We start from the raw sequence: 15192 nt of genomic DNA, 5'->3' as shown, positions 1-15192 counted from the left end.
GTGTGTGTGTATATAATATATATATATATATAGACATATACATAAAAACATACATGCATGCGCACATATTTAATTGCATCTACTAAAATGGATTATACATTAGTATTTACATTTCTTAAGTTACGAAGTATGTCACCGTATAACACACATACGCATTTAAAAATATTTAAACATATGACGTAATATAAATACGTGTAACTATTAATTACAAAAACTGCTCACAAATAAATAGTATTAAAAGTCCATACTGAATATAGAAACGAGAGCTGTAAATGTTTGCAGTTTAAACATTGGATTCAAACTGACCTCAGATTTTAATTACACGTTTATAAGTAACACTGCCAGACCCTGTAAAACGCCCCGTGTGCCCAGCAATGAGCGGGGTTTTCCCACGGAGACAAGCTGCACATTACGGTGTGTGTGCTCGGGTCTCCGCTTCCCTCAAGCCCAGCTTTACAAACTCTGAACTCCTCGCACTTATCCTTCCTGCCATTGTGCAGGAACAGGCGATGACATGAGAGCCCCACTGAGAGACTGCTGATAAGTCGGAATTGGAAATGACCAAAACGTCTCTGGAACAGTCCCCAGAGCTGCAGATGGAGCGTGAGGGAAGCCTATGTTACCACATGCAGCCAGACCCAGCCTGCTCCCTCCCTCTGGGCTGCTTGTGTCCAGATCTCTTGCTATGGCGTTTTTTTTTCTCTCTTTCCTACAAAGCCACCTAGAGGTAACTGACTTTCCCTGCCAGGGATTGAATAGATTGTTCTGTTCTTCCACCCCCTACACCTTCCTGCTCTGTCCCCTCCCATCTCATCATGTTGACATATTCACACAGCATTATGTAGTAGTGATGCTTTGCTGCAACTTTACAGCTTCCGACACCTTCTTTTTATAACTCAGTCCTGTCCCCATCCACCAGACCTGTCAAAACCACGCCTATGGAGCCACACAATTGGTCCAAAAGTGTCAAAGGGCCAATCAACTAGGTCTGGACTGCTTGCATTGCCACAACACATCTCTAGGATCTGTTGTAAGGAGAGACTACATTCACACTGAGAATATTTGGAGACGAAAGTATCTCTCTCCCACTCTCTCCTTTCTATTTTCCTTTCTCCATTTATTCTACTCTAAAGGAATTTCCCCATAAAAGGGAGTTGCCCAATTATCTTGTTTATTACAAGACACAAGGAAAATTTGGAAGAAAAAGAGGAACAACATTTTAAAGTGAGAAGAGAACAGAAGACTAATTGAGTTTTTGGTGTTGATTCCTTACCTGTTTGCAGGGCTCTGAAGAGGAGGTGCCTTTGGAGTGGCTGCAGCTTGCACAGAATAAGGGATCTGCTAGAAGACTGCATGTCTAATGCTCGGAAGGGGAGAGGAGTAATCCCAGCTTTCACCTACTTGAGGATTTTAACAATGCTTTTTTTCATCTAACCTGGAGCTGTTTGCATCTGGCCATTTTGACTGAGCTAATTTTCTAACCCTCTGCTTGTCCTATTTATAAAACATTTGTGCCATTATTATGTTCATGTGAAGTCTGCTGAAACAGGACTGTGTGCCCTGACCTGTGCGATCCAGAGGGTAGAAGTGAATGAATTTACCCATGAGAGATCCAATAATTACAGGGTCAAGCATGGCTTACCACCCATTCCTGTCACACAGGGCTCCGGACTTTGCAATGAGCGCAGTTCTTGGACACCAGCCTCCCTTTTTTCCAACCCTGTCCCTACCACCCAATGGGGCTGCTCTTTCCCTTCATGGTGCCCTGGCCAAGCCCATCATGGATCAATTAGTGGGTGCCTCAGAGACTGGCATCCCATTTTCTTTGGGTCACCAAGCTCATTTGAGGCCTCTCAAAACTCTTGAACCTGAAGAAGAAGTTGAAGATGATCCAAAAGTCCACCTGGAAGCCAATGATCTCTGGGATCAGTTCCACAAAAGAGGAACTGAGATGGTCATCACTAAATCTGGGAGGTTAGTCAACGCTTTGCAGTTATTTTTCCAATAATCGTCCTAAACTCTTAACAGTGCAAAGCCCTAAACGCCAGATAAAAAAAAGAAACCTTTGCAAATTTAAAAATAAATGTTTTATAAAATAACAGCGCATAACAGCTGTTAGGCTTAAAAGAGACCGTTTAAAGTACTTTTTATTATTATTATTATTATTTTTAGTTACTTATGTACTGCTCGCTGTTACAAGAATGTGCGCACTAAGTTTTATGTTGTCTGTTTTGGAGTTTGTATACATTGGCAATGAAACACGGTAGTGTTCTTGCCATAAAACAGTTTCTATTTGAATATGTGTGAATATATATGTGTGTGTGACTCATCCATACAGCATTTACATTTAGTAAATTAATACATGCATTTCTGTATATAAGCAAGTCTCCGTGACTGTAGTACATATTATTACTGTTGAAATTTCTAAATTTAAGTAAAGTCAAGCAGCGCAGATGCCACATTTTCTCCCACATAACTTCTCGCTACAATTGCGGTCAAAGTTTGCACCAAAGGTTAGGAGAGAATCATTTTTATGATGTCACGCGTTTCCTGGTTTTAATACAGAGAACTCATTTGGTTTTGTAAATATCAGCTTTGGCCTTCATGTAGATTACAGTCTCCAGAGCTCACACTGCACTTTACTTTCTATATTGCATTATTTCGTGCACAGTACTAGCCAGCCTATGGTGGATTGCTTATATATTTTTTTCCCGGACGAACATCTTTTTTTTTTTTCATTACTGTGTCAAATGCTGTACAAAATGGCAGTGACAAGGTTAAATATTAATCTGCAATTTTAAGCTTTGATAGCCCCTTTGTACCTTCACAGACACTGCAACAAAGTGCATACAGATCAAAATAGAAAGAACAATTTATTTAAATTATTATGAATGTGAATCATACACTTATATACACACACATAGATTAGAAGCAATTTAACATTTTAATGAGCAAAATTATATATATATATATATATATATACACAAAAATACATAGCCACCCTAATATTATATAATTTTCTGCTATGGAAAGCACAAATGAATTGCATAATTTAACATAAATGTATCATTTAATAATAATATGTGCAATACAAATTTAACATTTTTAATTTTAGCTTAATATTTGGCTAAAATTTTAGCCTGGTTGTCAGTACAATCAGCCGCTATATAGGTCCTGGGGAGAACACTGTATGTATATTTATTTATTTATTTAAGGGTCAGCAGCAAGATTTTGAGAGGTCAGGCTTCTTAATTTTTTTTAGGATACTTCAGGAAGGCTTATATATATATGAATATCTGTCTATGTATTGTGTATATACATACACACATATATATATATATACACACTCGTACGCACAATATGGGTTAAAGTTTAGTATTTTGTAATTTAGAAAATACTTATTTGTAGGTAGTGATCACGTGTATGGTACTTATTTATGATGGTTTGCATTTCTTTATTATACCTGTGTCTATAGGAGAATGTTCCCCCCATTTAAAGTCAGATGCACTGGCCTAGACAAGAAAGCCAAGTATATCTTATTGATGGACATAGTTGCTGCAGATGATTGCAGATATAAGTTCCACAACTCCCGCTGGATGGTCGCAGGGAAAGCGGATCCAGAGATGCCTAAGAGAATGTATATCCACCCGGATAGTCCAGCTACTGGAGAGCAGTGGATGTCTAAAGTTGTCACCTTCCACAAGCTCAAACTCACTAACAATATCTCTGACAAACACGGATTTGTAAGTTGTTGTTTTTTTTTTTTATCAGTTTTTAATATTTTTTTCCTTGTTTTAGTAAATACAAATTATGCACTCAATTATCATTAATTTCTTTAACAGTAAAAAAATTGTATATTTTCAAAATTACTTATGGAATTTAAATAATTATTGTTGCAAATTAAATTAGGTTTGTTTACATTCTAGGAAAAAAATAAAGAGTTGACAATGTTACGTTAAAAAAAAATAAAGAAAACATTATGTTAATTTACGCACTCACAAAACAAAGTTGTAAGTGCAAATAATTTTATACAATTTTTGTGAAATATACTTTTAAGTATTTAATAATATAATTTAGTAAAACATTATAAACAATGCTTTCTATTGGAAATTCTGAACATTTATGTCAGGTGAAATGTGGTATATCTGAAATAATGTAAATATGGGCTTATGTAAACACAGATATACAGTTTTGCAAAAGTTCCAAAATGGTATTCATTCACTGAACATCTTAAGTATTTATTTTTTATTTTATATATATATATATATATATATATATATATATATATATATATATATATATATATATATATATATATATATAATTTTTTGTATACTACTTTAGGTCCAGAAAGGAAGAGGGCAAGCTACTGTGCATTTGTACTTATTAAATCAATGTTTACATTTAAAAAAAAATAGCATCCGCAGTACTGTGTCAAAATAAGTTGATATGAATTTGAAATATATATGTTATAGATATCCCACATCTTAAAACCCAAATAATTTCAAAATACAACAGATTTGTACACAATTAATTGTTTTTACTCTCAGTGTGTAATTTTATGAATGTTATATTTGTTCAGTAAGGAAAACATTGTGAGTATAAAATCTTTACTGAAATATAAAAAGGTTGAGCTAACCGGTGTTCACTTTTACTCATTTTGGAGAATTTTAAAAACCTGGAATATTGTAAAAATGAAATGTAAAGACTTTGAACTATTACTCTTTAGTTAGATCATATGTGTTTATTATTTATTACTAAATAATACATTTGTAGTATATTGTGCCAAAAACAATCTCCTCTCCTTTACATATTCAGCTTTAGACTATATGTAACTTATAACCATTTGTATAGTACAATTACTGTATGTGCTAGTGGGCAAAATTATTGTTTAATTAATATTTTTGAGTTCTAAAATTACATTATGTTATAATTAGTTTTTCATATTTTGAAGAATAGCTGTTTCTTTTCTCCTATATCAGGAGTTTATATTAGGAGTTTATGTTCTGGAATATTAAAAAAGTAAAAAAACAAAACAGTTTGTGGTTTTACAACTTCATTTATGCCATATTTTTCTTCAATTATAATATTTTCAGTATATTTCATGAAATATAATAAGTGATATTTATATGCTAACACTTTTACTATATTAATGCAATGCATCATAACATTCAAAATAATGCCTGTAAAATTAAAAATAATTATAATTATCTAGCTTTGGATACTGTATATGTTATAAGGTTCTGTGTCATGCCAAACATAATTTTTTTCTTTTATTCTCTATTGTATAAGGTGTGAATTATTTTTTAATGAATAAGTGAAACTTTCTATAGAATTAAAATTACAGTTGAAACATGTTTGTGTGATACACACACACACACATATATATATATATATATATATATATATATATAGATAGATAGATAGATAGATATACATGACGTAATATAATAATTATTTGATGCCTTTATTGCTGCAGTTGATGAAAGGGGTTTATTAATGGGATAAAATAAACACGTTAATTGGTTAAAAGTGGGGGTGATAAATTATGTCAGATATACTTTGACCTTTGAGTAAAAAAAAAAAGTTGGTTATATACTCAAATTCATTGCATTATATGCAATATTTAACATATAACATGTTACATGAGATTTTTTTTCTATTAATGTTTATTTTAGATGAAGGTAGCAAAAAAAAACCAAAAAAACAATCCTAATAATTTCTGTAAACTTCTAGATTATAAGGCCCTTCTGACGTCATATATGTCAACTGCAGAACTTCACGAGATTCCTATACAACAACTAAAATATAAATAATGTTTAGTGTTAGTTAATAATGTGAATAAGCAAATTAAATATGTGAGATGATTATTACTTGATGCAAATTAAATATGTGAGATGATTATTAATTCTGAACAATGCTGATGTATTGAACACACATTTCCTGGAACTTGCTGCATATAAACACGTTTATTTATGTTTGTGTTCGCACACCATTTATTGTACATAATGTGTCTTATGGTACACATATATTTAAGAATACATACATGTGTATATGTTTTATTAATTTGAATGAAATAGAGTTATCACCACAAATATTTTAACCAAGTTTTGTTATTTTTTTCTTCTAGACTATTTTAAACTCCATGCACAAATACCAGCCAAGGTTTCACATTGTGCGAGCTAATGACATTTTGAAATTACCCTACAGCACATTTAGAACTTATGTGTTCCCTGAGACCGAGTTCATTGCAGTGACTGCATACCAGAATGATAAGGTAAGGCTATTATAGACATTTATCTAATGTGCTTTGGCTTTTCTACAATTTTATTATGCATTGCTGCTGCAAATCAGAAATCCTGTTCTACAAGACCCCCAACCAGACTCAGTTTTTCTATGTATGATTGTACCTTAACTGTGAAAATAGAGTCTGTGTAAATAAAGTTTATTGTACTAGGTGGACTTTACACATCTTTATCAGTGTACAGTCTGTCACAGAAGATCACAATGTTAATATATTTGTTGCTTGTGAATATTTAACAATATGAATGCAATTTGATGTCCTGAATTGTTATATAGCTGAATAAATATACATTACATGAGACATGCTTGACTGAAGTGCACACTGTTTATGCCTTAAAACGTATCTACTGCAAAGTAGATGTTTTCAGTACTTTAAATATGTTTTAAATAGTTCATATTTTCATAGAGGTGTCTACTGAACTTTACAATATTATAGCTGTTTCACAATTTATTTTGTATCACCAATATTACTTTGAACAATATCTGGCATAATTTGCATAATTCTTTAGACCTGCAAACATGAAAGGAGCAATATTTGTAATAAATTATATTTTACTTTTTATTTGGATATCACCAAAGTAAAATAAAAAATAATTGCAGTTTGTAAGAGACTACACAAAGTTTAATTTTTAATTAAAAAAGCTGTGCTTAATAAAGCATATGCACAATATTTTGCCATATGAAACAAATATGTACTTTATTAGTAGACTTTTCACTGATTGTCTGTAGAAACTAGTGTTTGTTTATTCCTCCAAATTGTATATTATTTGTATACTGTACTGAGACTTATAATATTGTAAATAAATAGTAATTGCAAATGACGTAGACTTGAAGCAAATCTTAGGCACAACATATTTTATTGTTCCCTGCAGTGCAGTTTCATTGTAAAAAAATAAATATATAACAAAATGCATTTATATTTAATTGATGCATTCGGAAAAGATTGGCCTAAATTTAATACACTGCTTCATTTTATATATATTTTAGTGCCAGGAACCTTTGACTCGCTGCATAGCAATGAACATGTTAAATATATTTTTGTTTGTAGCAGATGAAGATTAAATTGTAATGAATAATCAAAGCATATATTTTGCAGAACATGACTTATATTGATAAAGTGACATTTAAAAAAAAAAAAAAAAATGTTTGTTTTATTTGGAAATTGAGAGCTGAACCCTTTCCCTTTTATTCTACATTTTGTCCTTAGATCACTCAATTAAAGATTGATAACAATCCTTTTGCCAAAGGCTTCCGTGACACAGGGAATGGGAGAAGAGAGAAAAGGTGAGCTCCAAATGGCAGAGTCACAAAGCAGTTGTGTTTATTTTGGTTGGCAGGAAGAAAGAAATATTCTTTATTATCTTCCAGTCCACGCATAGAAATTAACTCTTCAGCTGCATAAAGGCCACATAACGTCCAAGGCAGTAGCCAACTACAAGTATTACTTTACTTTATAGTCAATGTTAATTTCCTAGAAATTTTATGATAGGGTGCAGTGTTGTCCACAGAAAATGTTGTCAGCCGGGTGGCATTATGAAGTAGCCGGGTGGGGGTAGTGTAATACCTTGCAATATTATAACATTTTCTTTTGTTTATAACTTTAACTTTTGGTATCCAAATCACAAATTAATTGCGAAATTTGAATTCATTTATTAATAATTTCAGCAACAAACAATGTACAAAATGTAATACTAGCTAATTTTAGCTTAAAGGGACACTAAACCCAAATTTTTTCTTTTGTGGTTCAGATAGAGCATGCAATTTTAAGCAACTTTCTCATTTACTCCTATTATCATTTTTCTTCGTTCTCTTGCTATCTTTGTTTGAAAAAGAAGGCATCTAAGCTGTTTTTTATTGGTTCAGACTCTGGACAGCACTTTCTTATTGGTGGATTAATTTATCCACCAATCAGCAAGAACAACCCAGGTTGTTTACCAAAAATGGGCCAGCATCTAAACTTACATTCTTTGCATTTAAAATAAAGATACCAAGAGAATGAAGAAAATTTGATAATAGGAGTAAATTAAAAAGTTGCTTAAAATGTAATGTTCTATCTGAATCACAAACGAAAAAATTTGGGTTCAGTGTCCCTTTAATATTGGCTTAAATTGTAGTGGGTGGTTAGTAAAATCAGCCGGTTGGTGTGTCCTGGGGAGAACACTTGGATGTGTAGATATCTAACCATTGTGAAACCTTTGTATGTACACAATGATGTGGGTGTCTAACCATAAACATTTTATCCGTGTTTCTGTATTTTTAAACAATATATATATATATATATATATACTATATATATATATATATATATATATATATATATATATATATAATGAAACATCATCTGAACAATGTCTAGACACACACACATAGATAAACACACACGTAATTTATACAAATTTCTTTGTAGATAAATGTACATTTTCATTGCACAATAATGGCATATGCTGAATTTAAATCTTTCAACTTCCTCACAGTTGGAACCAGTATAATTTTGGAATTATTGCCTTAAACATATGAAAAGATCTTCCGTGCTATTTACCTAAGAGTTTATTTTTTTTTATTATTTTTTTTCAAAATGTTTTTTTTTTAAGGCAGAATTTGGTTAAATAAAATGAGTCTTTTGACTGTGCCATAGAAGTAATGTAAAACCAAACGCTATTTCAGAACGTGATAAAAAACAGAACATTGAAATATTATATGGTATGGACTTCTTAAACATGTTTAATGTTTCATATAAATGAAGGATATTTTTTTCCATGAAAGCATTCTTTTTTTAAATACCGTATATATTTATGTAAATTCTTGTAAAATGAGTACTAGCAATGTAAACCTAATTAATAAAACTATTTTTGGCATCCACTTGCCTTTAGTAAAGTGAAACTTCCTATATTTATAGAGGAGGGGGTCCAATTAAAGCTAAAGCTCAGAGATATTTTACCACATTGGTTTTAAGAGGAGTCTTCTATTTTTTTTTTTTTAGTAAAAACCCCAAGAATTTCTCACACCTTGGACTCAAAGGATAGACTGACAGTTTGCTGTTACATATTTTGGTTGTTTTTCACTAGCAGTTAATAGAACACATTTCTGGTGTTTGTTTTCAATCTCTTTTGCCAAATGCTTTTTTTTTTTTTTTGTTTTATGTTCCACATTTTTGAGAACAGTAGATACATATAGATTGTGCTTATAATTTCTGCACCCTCCCTATTTAGTAATTCAGTGAAGGATGTGCAATAGCTATATTTAAAATGTTAGTAAAATACATCAGCTTGTAACAATATGCAGGAAAGAAATGGGATAAAGGTGATAAAAATGGACTGAGAAGGATCAGAAGGCAAACTTTAGGATTTTTTGTGGATACCTAGATATATTCAGACTTCTTCATCCATGGAAACATTTGCAATGAATGTACTAAAAAACCTTTCCCAAATGCATCTTTTCTGGCAATCAAGGTGTTAACTATCTCATAGTTCCTTAAGAGCTTACAATCTGCTATTTAATGTGTCAAGTCATGTCAGCAGCATCTGACCAATTAATAGCAAAGGTCAACAGCATCATACAATAGACTGTTTATAATATATAGGCAGAATTATGGGACATTAAACTTCTGATTTACTCTTCTAAAGGAAACAACTGACCCTCCAGTCCATGCGAGCATTTGATGAGCATCAGAAGAAGGATAATCCAACCTCAGATGAATCCTCAAATGAACACACCGCATTTAAATGTTTTGCCCAGACCTCTTCTCCCAGTGCAGCAGTGGGCACTTCAAACTTTAAAGGTACATTTCAGCCCCCCATTAATCCTATCACTTATCTCTCTCTGTCCTCTTGAAATCATATGCCAAGCAGTGCAAATTACTTATCTTTCCTAATCCTCCCTTGTGTGCTTTATGAGGCTGGAGGTTATTTGGCGGGGGGTGGGGGCGGGCAAGCTGGCCCATTCATTTCAACTCATTGCCCATTTCTAGCTGTTGTTTTCAAATAACTTTTTGTTTTTACCCAGTGCATTGTCCTTATAAAATGCATATGTGGTGGACACAAAATTTAAAACACTGAACATAGGAGCCAGCTAGATTTGTACATAGGCCAGACTTACCATCTAGGAGGAGAGGCCTGCTTAGATATGCAGTACACTATTGGAGGTTGTGTATGGATAATTATATAGTCTATTTTTACTGGGGAAAAAGTGATAACATTAATATTATGTTGACTTTTGTGTTTACCCTATAGTTTAATTCCAGGTAAAATGTGATAGTTTAAACATACATTTCTTTCACTGGCTTATTATGATGAAATGTGATGTGTAAGTTGCAGATAAAATGGTGGAAATGTGGACTGTGTACAGTTGTGCAAGCTGTGACCCACAAGAATCAGTCAACTTGATTTAATACAAGCATAGCAGATCAGTTATCTACAAAGATATAATCTAACCGACTTCAGCCCAATTTATCTGAAGTAGCAACTATAGATCTCAAGGACCTAACTACAGCAAACTTTTGGTATCAATATATTTTAAAAATACAGGCGCCAATCATTTTTGAGCCAATTAATAAAGGGAGACCTAATTAAATAAAATTACTAAAATGCACCCACCCTTCAATTGTGCTTGATTGTGAGAAATACAAACGTAACACATTAAAGTACATTAGAAGTTTTTTATAATATTACCTTAAGTATGTTATAAATTCAATTTGAAATTAAGTATTTTAAATTAGATATTGAATTTAATATAATTTTTAAAGTGTAATTTAATATTATTAGATTTTAAATGTAATATTATAATTGCATTTTTATACAGTATTACAGTATTTTAATTTAATAATTGTATTTTGGGTTTAGCTGTTTACTGTCTCAAAGTTTCAAAGGCTCAAAAGTTTAAAGGGACAGTCTACACAAGACTTGTTATTGTTTTAAAATATAGATAATCCCTTTATTACCCATTCCCCAGTTTTGCATAACCAATACAGTTATATTAATATAAGTTTTATCTTGTATCTAAGCATCTTCTGACAGCCCCCTGATCATATGACTTTTTATTTATGATCTATTGACATGCATTTTAGCCAATTAGTGTTGTGTTGTGCTGACTCTTAAACAATGTTATCTATATGGCCCACATAAACTAGCAGTCTCCTGTTGTGAAAAGCAAATTAAAAAGCATGTGATAAGAGGCTGTCTGTAGTGGCTTAGAAACAAGCAGAAACTTAGAGGTTTAAATGTTATAAAGTATATTAATATAACAATGTTGTGCAAAGCTAGGGAATGGGTAGTAAAGGCATTATCTATTCATTTATTTTAAATAACAATTTTAGTGCTGACTGTCCCTTTAAATAAATCTGAATTCAAGCAAATGTTTTATCAGAAATCAGTTTAAGCAAATTGTATGAGAAGTTGGTTAAACTTGGATCATTTTAAATTTGGTCATTTTTTGACATCTCAAATATTTGTGGATAGCTGGACTTTTGTTTTTCTTGACATGGCCAAGTTTGATCGACCTTATGACTTTTTCAAGTGGCAAGTGGCTGGAAGATCACAGCTTTTTGGACAGACTTCCTAATGTACAGATTTACTCTGTATAAGGGTCTAAAAACTGTCAGTTATGGTTGAAAGTTAGGGGTAAGACTTAACAAAAAAGCAGAATGTAAATGCTGTACCAATGGCATAAGTATACAAACACAAAGTAAACATAGTGATCAAAGCTTATATTCTTATTATTATATGATGTAGGATATATTTTTACATTTTTTTTATTTATTTTTTTAAATATTTGACATGTTTATAAAGTATCAGTACATTGGTAGATTTCTATATTTGGAAGAGGGAGGTTACATCTTTTAACATTTATACCATATTTGTTTTAGATCTTTGCCATAGCGAAGGGGAAAGTGATGATGAAAGCAAGGATGAAGCAACACTTGAAGCCTGTGACTCTGCCAAAATCTCAACTACAACTGCTGAGGATTCAAAGGAGAGAGGCAGCCCCTCCAAATCTCATTTTTTTCCCTCCGATTTAGGGAGCAAGTCCAGGGAGCAGAGCAGCAGAATTGGAAAGAACTCTCCTGACTCCCGGCACAGCCCAGGACAGATCTCTTCGAGTAGCAGGGTTCTTAGCATTGAGGATCTCAAGAGCCCCAGTAGAGACTCTCACAAACTAGACGAACCAAAACACTCCAAGGAAACCTACCCTCCCATGTCTCTGCACACAGACACTAACCCTCACCATCTCTCTCAGGGACATTTACAGAACTTGGGCTTCCCTCCAGGCTTAACAGGGCAGCAGTTCTTTAACCCATTAGGTGCGTCACATCCGCTGCTCCTTCACCCCAGCCAGTTTGCAATGGGAGGAGCTTTTTCCAGCATGGCTGGGATGAATCCATTACTGGCAGTTTCAGGAGCGACATCAGGGGTGAGCAGCATTGAATCTACTGTCATGGCTTCCTCATCCCAAGGACTTCCAGGGGCCTCTGCTTTACCTTTCCACCTACAGCAGCATGTTCTAGCCTCCCAGGTAAGATGGGCTGAATTGATTCTGTAGAGTACTGAGTTCTCATTCTTATCAAGTATATAGATTGCCTGTCTGTCACTAACACTTTTATCTATCATCCCCATAAATCTGAGTACACAGTAACTCACTGCAAAAATGTAGAGAATTGTTACTTCACTACTAAATATTTTACATTGCTTTAGTCCTATCCAGTTAAATAGAGGTTATACTATTGCTACAGAATGACAAGAGGTTGTTACTTAACATCAGAGCCACAGGGCCCAAGTACAAGAATAATATATCACTATAACATTTATACTGTCATAATTATATGTTTCTCCTGTATGGTGTGTGTTTTATTTATTTTGCTTTTAAATAAAATGTTGAAATACTATTACCACAATATATTTTTCTAACGTTAGGTTGTCAGAAATTATAAATATTCATTGCTCATCACAGTAGATAAAACAATGAACTACATCAAGTATTTCAGCACCTAGAAACAAACTGAAAAAATTGATATATTTCCTTTTCATTTCTGTCTAGCAACTTTAAACCATTAAATGTGAGAATTGTTTATTAATACTGATTCATTTCTTTGGTTTGTTGCACCTTTTTAATATCTTCTTACCGGAGCTGTATGTTAGTATGACTCACGTTTGTCCAACAACATTAAAGGGCCACTAAACCCAAAATCTTTCTTTCATGATTCAGATAGAACATACAAATTTAAACAACATTACAATTTACTTCTATTATTTATTTTGCTTCATTTTTGAGATATCCTTATTTAAAGAAAAAGCAATGCACATGGGTGAGCCAATCACATGAGACTTCTATGTGCAGCAACCAATCAGCAGCTACTGAGCATATCTAGATATGCTTTTCAGCAAAGAATATCAAGAGAATAAAACAATTTAGATAATAGAAGTAAATTAGAAAGATGTTTAAAAATGCATTCTCTTTCTAAATCATGAAAGAAAAAATGTGGGTATCATGGCCCTTTAATATCAAATATTGGACCTATTTTTACTCCTGAAAGGACTCTTGATTGGTTCTGACATGACATAGTAACATAGTAGATGATTTTTAAAGAAGTCAGAAGTCCATTGAGTTCAATCTATACAGCTCCTACCTGATTTACAATAAAAGATCAAATTGAGCTTTATTTTATCCCATTAAAAGGTGACCCATTTAACACAAAAAAATCATATTCCTGAATTCTGGTTCTTGACAGAAATGTATCTAAGCCTTTTTTAAAATGTCTCTAGGGTATTGGCATTCACTACCTCCTTAGGCAATGAGTTCCACAATTTGATTACTCTTACAGTGAAAAAGACATTTACATTGCTGGAGATTAAATATCATTAGCCCATTTTTCAATATTACATGGACATTTTATATACTTATCCACAACTGATACTGTGGTATATATTCCTGATAGAGAAATATCCCCCAGTCTCTCCATTTTTTTCATTAACACTTCATCTTTGCTTGCTTCAATGAATGGGCTGCATACAATCATGAAAACGTGTCACCTGTAGTGAAGCATATGTAAAACAATATATATATATTTTTCTAAATGTAAACATAAATATATTCCACTTAGTCGTGTTTTTTAATGTTCCCAACAATCCTAATGCAGAATAATGTTTAAAATATAAAATTATACTATATAACAGTATTTGTGTCTGTTTCTGCACTTGATGACCTGTTTTTATTATTTTTTTTTTATTTTTCTGATGTAGATATTAAAATCACAGAGAATTGTTAATCAATACTTGTGGTTTCCAGATAAGTTGTGCATTCATTATGTATATGTTTATTAAGAATGGTGGGCTAGATTCACTATTAACCTTTTTGGTTTTACTATTTCTTTTGTAGTTCTATATGACCTTTAACTAAAGCTTCATCTTGTTTTTTTCAGTTGCATATGATATCATAGGACTTTGTGAGACTGGGAATGATGTTAGTGAATCTAGTCCACTGTCATATTTTATTTGGTATAACTGGGATTACATTATAATACCTAGCTTTGGTTGTACAGACGCTAATGTGATTATCCTGTGCTTGTTTTACAGGGGCTGGCAATGTCTCCCTTTGGGGGTCTTTTTTCTTATCCCTACACTTATATGGCAGCTGCTGCAGCAGCCTCTTCTGCTGTCCACAGGCACCCTTTCCTTAATGCAATGCGACCCAGGTTAAGGTACAACCCTTACTCCTTTCCGATGCCAATACCAGATAGCAGTAGCTTATTAACCACGGGTCTGCACTCCTTACCCAATGGCACAGTGGATGGAAAACCTGCAAGCTTGGTGCCCAGCCCTGCAGCTCTGGATTCTGCTTCTGAACTGACAAGCAGATCTTCAACCCTTTCCTCTGGATCTGTCTCCTTATCCCCTAAGT

At 33.0% G+C, this 15192-nt stretch overlaps 1 protein-coding gene across 1 annotated transcript in view; it reads left to right on the top strand.

Annotated features, from left to right (window-relative positions):
• Positions 1 to 1010: 1010 nt before the first annotated feature.
• Positions 1011 to 15192, top strand: part of TBX3 (T-box transcription factor 3) — a 14579-nt gene continuing 397 nt past the window's right edge. Inside the window, exons 1-7 of the mRNA XM_053702157.1 lie at positions 1011 to 1974; positions 3476 to 3743; positions 6131 to 6277; positions 7511 to 7587; positions 9927 to 10081; positions 12164 to 12810; positions 14868 to 15192. The exon at positions 14868 to 15192 is cut by the window's right edge and continues 397 nt beyond it. Of these exons, the coding sequence (XP_053558132.1) occupies positions 1592 to 1974; positions 3476 to 3743; positions 6131 to 6277; positions 7511 to 7587; positions 9927 to 10081; positions 12164 to 12810; positions 14868 to 15192 (2002 nt within the window). The 5' untranslated portion in view covers positions 1011 to 1591. The remainder of the gene's footprint in view (positions 1975 to 3475; positions 3744 to 6130; positions 6278 to 7510; positions 7588 to 9926; positions 10082 to 12163; positions 12811 to 14867) is intronic.

The sequence above is a fragment of the Bombina bombina genome, chromosome 2 (assembly GCF_027579735.1).
Source record: "Bombina bombina isolate aBomBom1 chromosome 2, aBomBom1.pri, whole genome shotgun sequence".
Classification (NCBI taxonomy): Eukaryota; Metazoa; Chordata; class Amphibia; order Anura; family Bombinatoridae; genus Bombina; species Bombina bombina.
This window is presented reverse-complemented; position numbering and strand designations above follow the sequence as displayed.